The 16,109-nt window shown below is 48.6% G+C and overlaps 1 protein-coding gene across 1 annotated transcript in view; it reads left to right on the forward strand.

Annotated features, from left to right (window-relative positions):
• Positions 1–16,109, forward strand: part of EXOC4 (exocyst complex component 4) — a 430,815-nt gene that overhangs the window by 388,780 nt on the left and 25,926 nt on the right. Inside the window, exons 15-17 of the mRNA XM_054189731.1 lie at positions 4,620–4,761; positions 7,706–7,884; positions 10,752–10,911. Coding sequence (XP_054045706.1) covers positions 4,620–4,761; positions 7,706–7,884; positions 10,752–10,911 — 481 coding nt within the window. The remainder of the gene's footprint in view (positions 1–4,619; positions 4,762–7,705; positions 7,885–10,751; positions 10,912–16,109) is intronic.

The raw sequence follows: 16,109 nt of genomic DNA on the forward strand, positions 1-16,109 counted from the left end.
TTGGAGATATCTCCCTCTTTAAGCAGAGAGCTCCAAGTGTGCTGTGGTGGGTTGAGTGTCCATGCCGTGCAGGGTCACCCTTTGCCCAAAGCACTGGCCAACTCCAAAGCCAGCTCCAAATTACATTTATTTTATTCAAGGGCCCTTAATAATTTAGGCTCTGATTATTTTTTGCTGCTACAGCTCCTCCTGTGGGTTCACGTGGCCGAGGATGATGGAGTAAAACTGTCTTGAGTGAGACTTAAAGAAATGGGACCACAGAAACACAGAATGACAGGGGTTGGAAGGGCCCTCTGGAGATCATCCCGTCCAACCCCCTGCCAGAGCAGGGTCACCCACAGCAGGTGGCACAGGAACGCGTCCAGGCGGGTTTGGAATGTCTCCAGAGACGGAGACTCCACCACCTCTCTGGGCAGCCTGTGCCAGGGCTCTGCCACCCTCAAAGGAAAGAAGTTCCTCCTCATGTTGAGATGGAACTTCCCATGCTCAAGTTTGCCCATTCCCTCTTGTCCTGTCTCTGGGCACCACTGACAAGAGCCTGGCCCCATCCTCAGGACACCCACCCTTTCAGTATTTATAAGTGTTGATAAGGTCCCCCCTCAGTCACCTTTTTTCCAGACTAAAAAGACCCAAATCCCTCAGCCTTTCTTCATAAGAGAGGTGTTCCAGTCCCCTTGTCATCTTTGTAGCCCTTTGCTGTCCCCTCTCCAGCAGTTCCCTGTCCTTCTTGAACCAGATTTTCTCATTGGCTGCAAAATGGTCCTTTCTGGATATCCAAAGTAGGAGAAAGGAAAACTGATGGGCTCTGAAGGGCTTCCTTTGATCTCGAAAAGCAAAAATACACTTCAGTGTCCTCATCGTGCCTGGGAGAAATTGGTGTGCATCCTCCAGGCCAGCCCCAGACCCTCCTCCCCACCATGGGGGCTCTGAACACCCAGAAGGACTTTAGCGCTCTCGCTTTAAATAAGGAGCAGATTGTCCCCGTCTCCCTCCTCCTCTTATCTCCGCTGACAAATATAATTACAGCTTCACTTAAATTGCTGTAAATGAATTCTGGAGAGTAGAAAAATTGTGCGTGTATCTCTCCGCTGCAGAAATTAGCTGACTCTTGCGTTTCGGATGATGGGTCCATCCATCTCCACCGCTTGCAGGGAAGCATCGCTGGAGGGAGCTGGCAGGATCGAACCCGAAGCTGCAGCCCCAGCTCGGCTAAAGAGAGCTCGTTCTTGCAGTGAGTCCATCTCCAGGAGAGAGGCCGATAGAAACTTCTCAAAATGTGCGATTTTTGACTAAAAATAGGCCATAATAAAGGTGGTGTTTGCTGCTTTCTACTGTGGCCAAATAAGCACCCCTAGACCTGATCCTGTTGGATCCGAAAGTCCTGGCACCCTCCAGCGAAAGCAATGTCACTTGGAAGTCTCGTAGCCGAAAGGTGAGTGGCAGCTGGTCAAACAGCTCTCCCAAAGCCCTTCCCAGAGTCCTCTCTTAACACCGTTACCTGGAAATTAAGAGGCTGTGTAAATAAGCCCGTCGCCCCCTCGCTGATAATTTCATTTTCTTTGTGGGAGAGACCTGAGTGAGCAGAGAGGGGCTTGGAGAAGTGTCGGGGTGTGCTGGGGACAGGACATCCTTGTTATCCCCCTTCGCCCGGGGTGGACCGTCATTCTCGTTTCCCTCTTTATTTCTCTTTTACACTCCAGGCCACTTAATTATTATCAGCAGTATTTGTCAGGCTCTGAATTTCTCTACCGTGTTCTTTGGTTATTGAAAAAAAAAAAAATAAACACTTCATAAGTGTTGCTGTGATTGCAGGAGCTGCTGAAGGAGGCTACTTTCAGGAGCCGTGTTTTACGTGGCTTCCCCCGTGCACGCTTTTCCTTTTGCTTTGTCACGCTCCTTTAATTGTACACTTCTGTCTTGTGTGTTTACCTCGGTTTCCATTTGTTCCGTACAAGATTGGGGCTTTTTATCTCCTCGTTTTGTGGTTTGGTTTTGTTTTCTTTTTCTCTTTTATGACTAGATCTGAAGGTGTGTTTAATTTTAGGAGCGAACCCAAAGCTCTGCGTAGGTTCCTCTTTCAAAGCAGGTCTTTGGCTGTACAAACAGCGGCGAGTGACATTTACTTAATCAGTCTCCATCAAAAGGAAAGTTTATTGTCAACAGTTCCTTGGTGATGTACAAGTCCTTTCTATGCGGAGGCGCGTTGGTGTCTGGCTGAGTGTTTTATATTGTAGCGAACGTTAGTGCAAGAAAAGAGAGAAGGAGACGTTTCTTAAAGCCAGCAGATCACATACCTCCATTGTTCAGGTTGATCACAGAACAACTACGAGCTGGAAATGTGAAGCAGCCGTGAAGAAGGTCCTGCACCTGGGTCATGGCAATCCCAGGCACAGATCCAGGCTGGGCGGAGAATGGCTGGAGAGCAGCCCTGAGGAGAAGGACTTGGGGGTGTTGGTGGGTGAGAAGCTCAACACGAGCCGGCAACGTGCGCTGGCAGCCCAGAAACCCCCCGCAGCCTGGGCTGCATCCCCAGCAGCGTGGGCAGCAGGGCGAGGGGGGGATTCTGCCCCTCTGCTCCGCTCGGGGAGACCCCCCTGCAGTGCTGCCTCCAGCGCTGGGGCCTCAGCACAGGAGAGACACGGAGCTGTTGGAGCGGGGCCAGAGGAGGCCCCGGAGATGCTGGGAGGGCTGGAGCCCCTCTGCTGTGGGGACAGGCTGAGAGAGCTGGGGGGGTTCAGCCTGGAGAAGAGAAGGCGCCGGGGAGACCTTCCAGCCCCTTCCAGTCCCTAAAGGGGCTCCAGGAAAGCCAAGGAGGGACTCTTGACCAGAGAGGGGACATAGGATGAGGGGGAAGGGTTTTCCACTGGAAGAGGGGAGATTGAGATGAGATCTGAGGAAGAAATTGTTTGCTGTGAGGGGGGTGAGCCCCTGGCCCAGGTTTCCCAGAGAAGCTGTGGCTGCCCCATCCCTGGAGGGGTTCAAGGCCAGGTTGGACGGGGCTTGGAGCAGCCTGGGCTGGTGGGAGGTGTCCCTGCCCAGGGCAGGGCGGTGGAACGATATGATCTTTAAGGTCCCTTCCAACCCGAACCATTCTATGATTCTATGAAAAAAAAAAGCAGGTACAGCAGAGCAAAAGAATATGTCCAGGGCAAATGGGAAAGCTCTAGTTCTGTTGCGGCACCAATTGCAGCTCAAATAGGGCATACAGCTCTGGTTACCTGTGTTCCAAACCAATTAATTGAAACTAGAAGGGGTGCAGAGAGTTGCTTTTGTCATGTATTGGACCAGGCTGCCCAGGGAAGTCGTGGAGTCGCCATCCCTGGAGGTATTTAAAAGACGTGTAGACGTGGTGCTGAGGGACGTGGGTTAGCGGTGGGTTTGGCAGTGGTGATGGTTGGACATGGTAGTCTGAAAGGTCTTTTCCAACCTAAATGATTCTATGGAGAGGGATGCCAGGGATGGAGAACTCCATACGGCAAAGATTAATGCTGGTATATGAAGAACAAAATGTAAACCAGCAGTGAATAAGCGTAGGCTGGAAATTAGATCCCAAACTTGACCTTCACTGTTAGAGAAGTGAGGTTTTGAAGGAGTCAGCAAGGGTAGAATCTGAAAAACTTTAAGACAAGGCTCAAAAAAACTTTAAGCTCAAGGCTGTGGGGCACAGGGCTTGTGGGGGCTGGGCTTGGTGATCCGGGAGATCCCTTGCGATCCCATCATTTAATTCAAGTGGAAGTTGTCTAAGCGGGGCTGCCTGATTTCAAACACGGCTAATCACCCTGTGCGGGAAGTCAGTTCTAAAGTGCTGCTTGAACAAGGACTTGAACTCAGATATTTGGGATACACTTCCTCTAATTAGGGCGGAATACGTGATAACAGCGTGTTACTCGTGTTAGTGGAGCTACTTCCGCAGCTCGAGTGGCAGCGGTTTGTGTTGCGGGGGGGAAGGTTCAGGCGCTGTGGTAAAATAGGAGGGATGAAGGCTGCAGAGTTACGGCTGCATTGACACTTCTCCAAGAGACGATGCTCTTGGCATCGGGATAAACTCAAGGTGGTTTTTTAAAGAGGTCTCAGTGGGAGGGAAACAGTTGGTCCACGACCAACTCATACCTGCGGCCTGCGTTTTAATTGCTTTACGGCCAAAGAGCTGTGTTTTATTAACAAGAACAAAGAAAGTCTCCCAGACGCCTCTGAAGGGATGGGGGCAGGCAAAGGCTCACTCGAGATTACGTGGGGAAGTCTATGGCCACCAAAAAAAAGACCGTCTTTTCCTGTCAGCGCCATGCTTTGGCTTCTGAGCAGCTCTTTCCTCACTCCAAGCAGAGCAAGATGGATGTTCCTGGATTCTGCAGCTACAGGAATACTCATCGCAGAGCAATATCTTCCCAAGCACATGTATTCCGGTGGTTGATTAAACCCCTCAGATTCACTTTGGAGTTTAATCAATTGCAGGAGCAGTTTTTTGCTTCGTACGCTCCCAAATTATAGAGCTTATTGCTCAGCAAAAGGTGGGAAAGAGCGCGCGTATTCAGGATGGAAGCAGACAGGATGCTGTGGTTGCTGAAGCTGAGCAGTATCGATGAAGTGTGTCACAAATTTATACTATCTTCTCTTTCTAGCCGTGTCTCCTGGGCAGGACAGCCATACCAGTCTGGAACACCTTCCCGCATCCGAACAGATCCTGCAAACCCTGAGTGAGCTGGCCAGGTCTTTTCAAGAGATGGCTGATCGCTGCCTGCTCGTTCTGCATTTGGAAGTCAGGTAAAAGCCCTGAATTCATGGATTGCGGGTGAGTTTGGGAGGCTGTAGGTTAAGATTGTGTCCAGAGTAGACGTTATGGCACCTGAGACAGATAGACTGGCCTGCTCTAGCGTCAAAGGTCAGTCCAGAAATGCCAGATCCCATCACCATGGGTGGCCAAATGTGGGACGGAGGCAGGATCCCAAAAGTGGAATTTCCTAGGGAGGTGTGTGTCTTACGTGTCAGAGACTAGGAAAAATGGGGTTTGGGGGGTTTTGTCCTTAGAATATTGCACGATGATGTTTTAATAGTCTTAACAGGTGTCTGCGCATTTATTGGCCGCTGCGCTTTGGAGCTTTTCTCACTACTTTTTCAAATAGGAACAGAAACTGGGCAACCAGCTGGATTTTTTTAATGGGACGGATAATTCTGTGATGTCTCCGACTTCACAGGCAAAGATCAAAGGCACCAAATCCCTTTCTTCAGGCTGCCAGCTCTCCACTCTGGGGCTGGGAAGACATTTTTCCCTTACGCGTTGTATTGGCCAGGTGTATTTTCATTGCGTCGCTTTTCTCTGGAGCATCGAACAGAAGCGGATGTCAGAGACGGGCAGTGAGATTTGATGGACCATCGGTTTGTTCTGCCTTGACACATCCTAAGCCATGTCGTGTCCTTGTGTACATTGGCAGAGCTCTGGTGAAGTTAGTAGGTAGCTTGAAAAAAAATACACATTAGTTATTGTCAGCAGCCCTTCAACCTGCTATCCATCATCGGCTGGCCACTTGATTGCTGGCATCACAGATGAGCTGGAGTTTGAAGGATTCAGGGGAAGGATTGCTAAGGTATGGAAACGGAGCAGCTTTCCAGCTGCGATGTAATGCGAGGTGATGCCCGAGATAACCCGGACTCATGGTATGGGAACCAGCCCAAATGGTTTTCTGGCCTCGGTCCTCTGTGGTTTTCCATCGCACTTGGATTAAGCAGAAATAAGTGCAAATGTAATTCAGGAAAAATTTGTGCTGTCATTTCAGAGCAGACCATTGCCCTACCTCCTCTAGTGCTTCCAACAGGAGCCCTAGTTTGATGCTGTAAATACACCAGAGCATGTTATTCTGTGCAACGGGTGGGAAGGATTGAGAAAAAGCAACGCTAACGACCAGGAGAATCCCCCAGCGGGGTGGGAGCTTCCCCATATTCATCACTCTGCGTTTGCAGCCGCCTGCGATGACGGAGAAAAATCCCAGTCCCTCTGATGGCTGTTACTAGCAGGTTTCCCTGAGATTCCTGCGCCAGCTCCCCGGATCCGTGCCATCGCCAAGGTGCAGAGTACTGCGTCTGTTCATTCACAGAAACCCTCAGCTTTAAACAGGCGCTCAGAGCACGTTCGTAAAGAGCCTGGGAATTTATCCGGCCTCTTGCTGTTGCAGGTGGAGTCTGATAAAACACCGGCAAACAGCAAAGCGGGGTGGAGACGACGCAATTACCCCCTTGTATTTCTCCTCCCTCAGGGCCCCCCGTTCGGTCACAGCTCTGCCAGACGCGGGTTGGCACCAGCCCGGCGCTGGCGTCTCCTCCTGCAGTGCCATGTGGGCATGGGCACCCGAGGACAGCGGTCGCTGAAATCCCGCTCCTCGGATTTATGTCTGCTTCCTTAAAGGAAATCTTTTGGCACATTGAGATCGTTAAGCATTTCTTTTGTTACAAATAACCGTGGAGCTTTCGATTACTTAATGTTTGTTACAGTATTTTCCTGTAAAAAGCCCTATATAGAGTCATATAGGAGCAGGCACTAAGAGTGCAGAGAGATGTTTTCACTCTTGGAACTGCCCTAAATTGAACTTGCTTGTGATGGTCACCTCAAGGGTGTCTTCCAGGAGGACGAGGGACATGAAAGACGGGATATACCCATCACAGCTTCTCCCACCTCCACACAGCTCCCCACTGGTGGGGCCGGTCTGGTGTGAACTTGCTGTCTCAGTGTGCTGTTCCTGAGTGATGCTTTGAGTGCAAGGGGTATTTCACCCCGGCTGTGGTTTGGCCGTGTTTCCCTGGCAGATGAAATTCAGAAGAATCCGACCAACCTCCCGTCCCTGTTGAGCGATACGGGTGAAAGCCAAGAATTACAAAAATAGAAGGAGTTTTGCTACCTACTTGCTGGACGTATGACTTTCGTCTATAGGTTCAAGAGAAATTACTTAATTACAGTTTTTTTGCAGAACCTTAATAGGTGATTTCAATGCACAGAATTTCTCCTTCAATGGAGGGATGATGGTTGGGCACATTGCCTACAGCCCTTCCAGGTGGGTGAGCAGAAAAGAAAAAAGTTGTAATAGCATTAAATCCTTGAGAATACACACAACCGTGGCCTGCTAAGTATCCTTTCATGTCCTCTGGCTCGTTCCTTCTGCCAGTTATAACTGGGATTAGGTCTTTATGGTACGTAGAAGGAGTTCTGCTTTGCACATCAGTATTGAAGTGCTGCCGAACCATCATGTGTGAAGTTGGAGAACCTTGTGACAAGACATTTGGCATTTTACTGGAGTGATGTAGGTCAGACCTGTTAATGAAGGGTCCTTTGTATTTACCTCTCAAGATGAGACAATGGCAAGAGGAGGATGCAGTTAATGCAGATATAACCACCCATTTCTTAAACTTGTTGTTATTTTTTACTAGCTTGAACACTGGAAGGAAAATGAGGAGGGTGGTGAGACACTGGAACAGGTTGCCCAGAGAAGTTGTGGCCTGGAAGTGTCCAAGGCCAGGTTGGACGGGGCTTTGAGCAACCTGGTCTAGTAGGAGGTGTCCCTCCCCATGGCAGGGAGTTGGAACTAGATGATCTTTAAGGTCCCTTCCAACCTAAACCATTCTCTGAGTCTATAAAATAAAGCCACAACGCTTCGCATACCCACCGATATTTTAACATCGGAGTTGTTGCATTGTAACTTTTCTCTCTTCTGTCTCGCAGAGTCCATTGCTTCCACTACCTCATCCCGCTGGCTAAACAAGGGAACTACGCCATCGTCGCCAACGTGGAGAGTATGGACTATGACCCTCTCGTTGTCCGGCTCAACAAGGACATCAGTGCTATCGAGGAAGCCATGAGCGCCAGCCTCCAGCAGCACAAGTTCCAGTACATCTTCGAAGGTCAGGCATTTACCATAAGAGTTTGGTTCTTATGAAATGATTTTTCATTCTCATCCCAAAGCTCAACCGTGTTCCTTCTGGGGGTAAGGCACACCATGGTATTGTTGCCTCCTACAGCAGATTGATAAGGAAGACCCATGCGAACACAGGGCACTCAAAAGCCCTGTTGTCTCCATACCATTTCTGAGCGTATCAGGCTAAATAGGAGGAGCAGGCCCATGCTGAGTAGGAAAGTGGTAAGTTGATGTATTTGCAGGACAATTCTTCCCCGGGAAGCCCTAGGGCATGTGTATATATTACAAGCACATCTCTATTACGGCACAGTTCCTATCTGAAGTGTAGCCATTCCATTTCTAAAATTAAATTTAGAGAACATTAGCTCTTCTGATGTCTCATCTGTCGTGATTACCTTGGAGAATATAAATCATGCCTTGGTTCATCTCCCCTGTATTTATTTGTGACACTGACGCATAGTTCTCTTCCCTGCGCACCAGGATACGTGTCCTCTTATGTGGTGGTTATTCAAAGTCAGGAGAAAGGAGGGACTGGAGATGGACCCGTTGCCTAGTATAATACATCACAGAATCAGAATCATAGACTGTGTTGGGTTGGAAGGGACCTTTAAAGGCCATCTAGTCCAACCCCCTGCAGCGAGCAGGGACATCTTCAACCAGATCAGGTTGCTCAGAGCCTCATCCAGCCTGGCCTTGAATGTCTCCAGGGATGGGGCCTCCCCCACCTCTCTGGGCAACCTGGGCCAGTGTCTCACCACCCTCATTGGGAAGAACTTCTTCCTAATGTCCAATCTAACCCTGCCCTGCTCTAGTTTAAAGCCATTGCCCCTCGTCCTATCGCTACATGCCCTTGCAAACAGCCCCTCCCCAGCTTTCCTGTAGGCCCCCTTCAGGTACTGGAAGGCCGCTTAGGTCAGCAGGGATGAAGGCTTTGCAAACCTGGCTAGCCTTATTCTGACCACCGCTTACTGGTCCTAGAGAAGGCTTTCAGTATCTGTGTTCTTCCTCCCCCATATCCATGGAGCATTTTTTAACCAAATGGTTTCTGAGCTGTGTGAATCCGTGGCAAACTGAGTGATCACTAGCACATTGTGGAGCTCCTCTTACAGCTCAGGTCTACTGCGTCTGTTGGAGGAGACAGTGAAATGGCTCCAGACAGAGCCATGGGGACTGTTTGCATCTTGCTAAGCCGTAAGGTTGAAATTCATACACGTGGACTTCATGAAATGTAGATCTCTCTCTTTAGCGCAGTTTTGGGATTTGCATATACCCTGTGCTGGTTGCCTGTATATGAAAATATTTTCTTAATTCAGACTTTTAGTCGATGTCTAGTCTTGTACAGACCCGTGTACTGAGTGAATTAGGCTGGGGTTTTTTGCTATTTGTGATGCGGCATAAATGAATACATGATTTTGGGGTTGGCTGTGGCTTTGAGCAGCTGGCTATGTCCTTCAGCAGCGGAGGAAAGATGGAGACATCATTCAGACTCGAGAAACTGTTCAAGACTGATCAGAGAGAGGTTGCACATCAAGTGCATTGAAATGCAGATCATTTCTGCTCTTGCGGACAGTGAGTTTATGAGGGAAAAATACCACGCTTGGTAACAGATGAAAATACTGTAATTTTGTAGGCACAGTAGTGGTCCATTGCCCTGCCCAGACAGAGAGAGGGACTGAAAGGGGCATTATGCAAAGCCTGATTATAAATCTGGAAGTGCCCTGGAAATATCAATGGCTATGATAATGCAACTTTGAGTTTTCGTAGTGTTTGGGGGCAGTTTTGTATTTTTACTGCAGAAGGAAAGCTGGGGGGGTGGCTGACACACCGGAAGGCTGTGCCACCATCCAGAGAGACCTGGACAAGTTGGAGATTTGGGCAGAGAGGAACCTTATGAAATTCAACAAGGACAAGTGTAGGGTGCTGCACCTGGGGAGGAATAACCCCGTGCACCAGGACAGGTTGGGGGTGACCTGCTGGAGAGCAGCTCGGTGGGGAGAGACCTGGGAGTCCTGGGGGACAACAGGATGACCATGAGCCAGCCATGTGCCCCTGTGGCCAAGAAGGCCAATGACATCCTGGGGGGCATCAAGAAGAGTGTGGCCAGCAGGTGGAGGGAGGTCATCCTCCCCCTCTGCTCTGCCCTGGGGAGGCCACACCTGGAGTGCTGTGTCCAGTTCTGGGCTCCCCCGTTCAAGAGGGACAGGGAACTGCTGGAAAGGGTGCAGCAAAGGGCTACCAAGATGATGAGGGGACTGGAACATCTCTCTGATGAAGAAAGGCTGAGGGATTTGTGTGTCTTCAGTCTGGAAAAAAGATGACTGAGGGGGGACCTTATCAACACTTATAAATACTGAAAGGGTGGGTGTCAGGAGGATGGGGCCAGACTCTTTTCAGTGGTGCCCGGGGACAGGACAAGAGGTAATGGGCACAAACTTGAGCATAGGAAGTTCCACCTAAACATGAGGAGGAACTTCTTTGCTGTGAGGGTGGCAGAGCCCTGGCACAGGCTGCCCAGAGAGGTGGTGGAGTCTCCGTCTCTGGAGACATTCCAAACCCGCCTGGATGCGTTCCTGTGCCACCTGCTGTGGATGACCCTGCTCTGGCAGGGGGTTGGACTAGATGATCTCCAGAGGTCCCTTCCAACCCTATGATTCTATGATTCTAAGGAAACTTTGAGGAAAGTCCTCCTAAAATGCACAGGAGTCATACTGAGGGCTGTTTCCACGTACGGTCCAGTGCATCTCCTGTTCCAATTCTCATGTACCGCTCAACAGTGCTCATTCATGGGTTTCATGATGAATTATTGTCATTAATGTGATTTTATTCTTTGTTTCCCTCCCCTCACCCTCGCAGGTTTGGGCCACCTTATTTCCTGCATTCTTATCAACGGCGCCCACTACTTCAAGCGCATCAGTGAATCTGGCATCAAGAAAATGTGTAGGAACATCTTCATCCTCCAGCAAAACCTGACGAACATCACCATGTCTCGTGAGGCTGACCTGGACTTTGCAAGGTGAGCAGAGAACCCCATGTTGTGTTTGGTTTTGATGTCCACATGTACAGAGGTAGTTCCTTCCAAAAGTTTCACCACTCCTACAGGCAACTGGATGGATATCACGTTAAACCCATAGAAGTGTTGATTGTAATATTCACTTTCCCCCTTGTTGAACAACATTCAGAGCAACATGGATCATTTGAGCTCAGCATGAGCTCAAAAGTGGAGGTCCCACCAAAGTGTCTGTGCTTGGGGCTTCCTGTCGGTGTGGTTCTCAAGAGACCAAAACCCGGGCAAGGAAAAGCTTCTAGGTATAGGTCTTGGAACTTAAACTGGATGAATCTGGGGCCTGGATTCATGCCCAGAGAAATAACACTTTGGTTTGTCGAAGGCTTCAACTTTTAGCAACTCACAGGAACAGCGTGTGTGAACCTCGGGGACGCCAGATGCTGTCTCCCTTCGAGTTCTGTTGCTCTTAAAGTAGTAGTAATAGCAAAATAAAAGCAAAGCTGGACATGATAGGTCGCCTGCAAGTTTCTCACCCTTCTTGATGCTTTATTCACTAAAGGGGGATCATTTGAGGAATAAGCAAACACTAAGCAGTGCGTACTTTGCCCATGGCCCTAGGGTGCTGACTACCAGTAGCTGTACTGACTGATCCTCTGTGGCAGCAGCTGGTTCAGCAACTGGCAGCTGAGCCCAAGAAACAGCCAAAGGGAGAGCCTGGAACTTGCAAATTAAGGCGTGTAGACCAAATGACAGAGTTTTGCGTGACACTCGGACGCGACCCACCACAAACACTGGAAATAGTCGGTGTCATCTTTTGGCCGTTGCTCTTGGAGACTGAATTAGGAGAGAAGCACGACTCGTTCAGATGAGGGAGAGTAGGTATGACTGAGTGCCTCATTTTCTTGGGCTCTCATATGGGGAATGATCTCATTATTGAATTAGTTTCTTCATAATAACATTGACGTGGGGAAGTTATGAATGCTGAGGCCTGGAGGAGGGGAAGAGAGAAATATCCATTATACACTCTCCAAGGAATAGAGTTCCCAAAGTCAATCTTTCCTTCTTTAAATGATTTTTTTTTTCCCCTGATCTGTTGAAATGCTAAATAAATTAGCCCAGTTTTTTGGCAGGCAGAACAGAGCTTGAGCAGGTGCTGACAGCAACTGGCACCCAAATAATGAAACGCTGACCAAGCGCTGCTGGAGGCTGGCACAGCTGGCCATTTTCTGGAGAGGTCTTTGCGGGAAGGGTTGAGTAGCCGTGGAGCTCTGACTCGTGGTGCTGCGCAATTTGACGGGGAGTTTGAAGAGAAGGGCGAGGAGGTAACGTGTTCCCCACTCCTGATCTTGCTGGATGGTCGATATGCCAAACCAGCAGTTTTCACAACATCAAACACGTACCAGCCCTCTTCATTAATGAGTTACGTGGCAACTAGATCTTCTCCTGTGCCATTGGAGTTGCTGGGTACCATCATCAAGAGCTGTGGAGCTCGGAAGAGACACCTGAGCTTTCTGGGTACCATCATCAAGAGCTGTGGAGCTCAGAAGAGACACCTGAGCTTTCTGGGTACCATCATCAAGAGCTGTGGAGCTCAGAAGAGACACTTGAGCTTTGGGCACAGCAGCATCAGGCGCTTGGTGGTACCTGTGATGCAGATCACTTCCCATAATATAAACTCAACAACATTTCTTTTTAGCTTTCATGACTGCATCACTCCCCTCTTTCTTTTGGGACAGATTTCTGTGATCTAGAGAGTATGTTTTATTCTTTTGTTCTTCAGATGACTCCTGAATTCTTATCATCGGGATTCTCTTTTTACATAAACAAGGCGTCTTGTGCATCCAAACCTTGCCCTGCTCACCTGAATTTACAATTACCCGAGCAAGTTCTCATGCTGCCCCAGGGACTCCAGTTACTGAGGTCTATTCAAACTATAAAATAAACATAACAGTTCACCCCCAGAAAGCATAAAATAACATCAATGGAGGATAAAAGTGATTTGTACTTCTGTGATATAGCTGATACAGGAATCTGTAAGTGCTTTGCGCGGCAGCTAACTATCAGTTTTGCCTTTTTAAAGATGAGAAACGAGGAGCAAGTGGTTATTTCATGTACGGGAGCAGTGGCAGAGCTGGTGGAGAAATACTCACTCACCTGCTCTTCCTTCCCCCCAGCACCTCCTGGTAACTGGGGTAAATTCCCTCCCTGCTTCGCTTCTCCAGGGAACTGGGTGATCATAGAATCACAGAATGGTTCGGGTTGGAAGGGACCTTAAAGACCATCTAGTTCCACCCCCCTGCCCTGGGCAGGGACACCTCCCACTAGACCAGGTTGCTCAAAGTCCCATCTAGCCTGGCCTTGGACACCTCCAGGGATGGGGATGGAATAGGAGGGAAGATTTCTGAAGTGGATCTAACCCAGCTTGGGACTCGCTGCCCCATCTCTGGTCTTTGTAGGCATTTGCCCTTGTGCAAAGTAATTCAATGTTGATTCTGATTTCTTTAAGGAACTTAAACTCATGGGCTCCCTTGATCAGGGAAAGACATTAAAGTTTTCTAGTGTTGTTTTCACACACAGAAAAATAGATTTTCTCAGGCTGTTATGGAGCTCTTTGCCCTCCAGGTTGGATCTGAGCCTCATCTGAAGCCAACTGGCTGGTGCTTCCCCTGGACAGCCGGGTCGTGGCCTGTGTTGCTCCCTTGCCCTCTTGATACTTCTTTGTTTGTGTGTGACACTCGGGGTTCAAGAAGCCATCAGCCACAATTCACGATCAATACATTAGTCTTCATACAATCACTCTTCATACGTTAAGTTTCAGTTCTGGAACAGGTCCTGTATGGTCCTTTTCTCGAAGTGAATGCATTCAATATCCGATGTGCTGCAGTTTATAGGAAAGACCAGACTGATTGGGAAAGGGCCAAAAGACTTCCGAGATTTTCCTGGGTGTGATGCTTTTGATTTTGGGTTTGGGTTTGTGGTTTTTTTATCACCTTTTATATATTCTTCAAGGCTTTCTGTGGCCCCCAAAGAGCACTAGGCATCCCCGTTCTTCTCTTAATTGGTGCCTTAGGCAGGAGAAACCCCAACCATGGAAGCCAGAGGGGGAAGATCTTTTTCCTCTGAAGCCAAAATCATGTAGAGGATTCACAAGAAGATCTTAACCCATGTAACGCTTGCTGGTTCTAGTGAGACTCTTGCTGTTTAAACCACATTTTTCAAAAGATCAGTAACCTGCAGGTGACAACGGCAGGTTTTGCTGCTTTGGGAGTAGTACCATGGCAAGGGGAAAATTCGTTTCAAATGAGTTTTGCTTTGAGATTCTCAGTTCAAGGTAGAGCCGGGTAGGAAAACTCTCTCTCCACAGAGCATCACGAAGCAGAGCCGGACCACGTTTCCGTTGAAAAAAAATAAATTGCCAAGTTCTGCGAGCTCTAGCAAGGAGTTTCTCCACCGACAGGAGAAAGGGTAAAATAGACTGGTTGTGGCTGCTGAGGTGCCGCAAAAGGATTTGTAGCATTTGCTAAATTTCCCGCAAATATTAATAGGTTTTTCCCTTATATATGTGTTCAGTATCTAGGCCAGCAGAAATGCAGTCAGTCATTAGGGCATGCACTAGTGTATTAAAGAAAAAGCAGTATTTTCTTCCCGTGTGTAATACCTAGGCGTATACTGCAAAGTCTGGGACTGAGGGTGAGTTCCAAGTACCTCCAAATTTTGGAAGTTTCAGACCCAGAATTAGGTTTGTGACATTTGAGGGATAAAATCCAGCTTCCAATTTGGATTCCAGTTCAGGTCTTTTCCCTCGTGCCTTCTTTCCTACTCCCCCTCTATCGTCACCAAAAATTACACTTGCGTGTTTATGCAGAGATTTCATCAGAGGTGGTCAAAAAAAGCTGGGGTTCTGCTTCAGACGTACCCTTAAATAAAATATCGTTCCACTCTTAGATGTTCGTTTTTCATTGAAAAGAAAAAAAAACTTTCTCAGACGTGCAGCGGTGATAAAATTGCCCTATTCTTGAAAGTTAATTGAGGTGGTTGCAAGGGGAAGCGAGAGACCAGCGATGAAATGTGAACATTTCATACAACACAATGTCATTTTGACCTCTGAGATAAAGGTTTCGGAGTGGTGCTACTCATCGTTACAGGGTCTGAAAGTGTCCTTCATCCCTTAAATGGTTTGCAGTGTAGAAAACCAGAGGTGTCTGTACACCTAGGAGTTAGATCCGAGGTTTCCCTGCTGCTACCATTCAAGTTAGCGGTCGCAATGGCCATCCATCCTGCGGGGACCAGGAATCTTTTCCTGCTGATAAAGACGTTAGCAGGGCCCTTGGCTCTGACCACGTCTTTCTAATAGATGGGGCACCTACATTGTCATCGCCTGCAGGTCCCAGCCACTCCGGAGGAGTCCCCAGCGAGAAGGCATGGGGAGAAGCCATCAGCATGCCAGACAGTTCTTTAGAGGTTGGCCATGAATAAGCCCTTGAAATGTAGTTCAGACACCTGTGATCAAATCTAGCGGTGTACAAGGCCTGCTTGAATTTTTATCGTTCACAAAAGAGAATGACCTTTGCTTCCGCTCCCCAGCAAAATACAGCTGCAGCTGCTGCTCTGACTTTGTTCCTCCGCGCCTGTGCTCTCCCGGTGACACCCGTGATGCTACAATGTTCATGTACTTAGAATCATAGAATCAGAAAATCATAGAATCAGAAAATCATAGAATCATAGAATCGTCTAGGTTGGAAGGGACCTTTAAGATCATCGAGTCCAACCATTAAGCTACCACTGCCAAATAATATACAATAAAATGCAATACTTGCTTGTATTTTTATATTCTTGGGGCAAACATCTTCCCTTCACCCATACAGCCACCTGCAGAGGGTCAGGAGAACAGCACCAGTCCTCATACTGGTCTCCAAGTAAGTGAGAACTGCCAAGGCACTTGTAGGAGGGAGTTACAATTAGCACAGTTACCCTAAATGGGTCCTGGAAACACACCCTTTACCCAAAACCCGTCTTTGTTTAGGTGGGGAGGGTAAGAGCGTGTAGATGGAGGAGGATGCAGCTGGACCTTGAGCTTTCTTTCAAACCGGTGTCAAACCGCTCCATCGCTGGTGGGGTTGGGTACCGAGGTCAGGGGGCCGAGATGTCTGCATGGGGCCACGCTGTGTGATGGGAAGGGACTAGCGTGGGTTGGGAAGCAGCGGATC

Source organism: Rissa tridactyla, chromosome 1 (genome assembly GCF_028500815.1).
Source record: "Rissa tridactyla isolate bRisTri1 chromosome 1, bRisTri1.patW.cur.20221130, whole genome shotgun sequence".
NCBI classification, from domain to species: domain Eukaryota; kingdom Metazoa; phylum Chordata; class Aves; order Charadriiformes; family Laridae; genus Rissa; species Rissa tridactyla.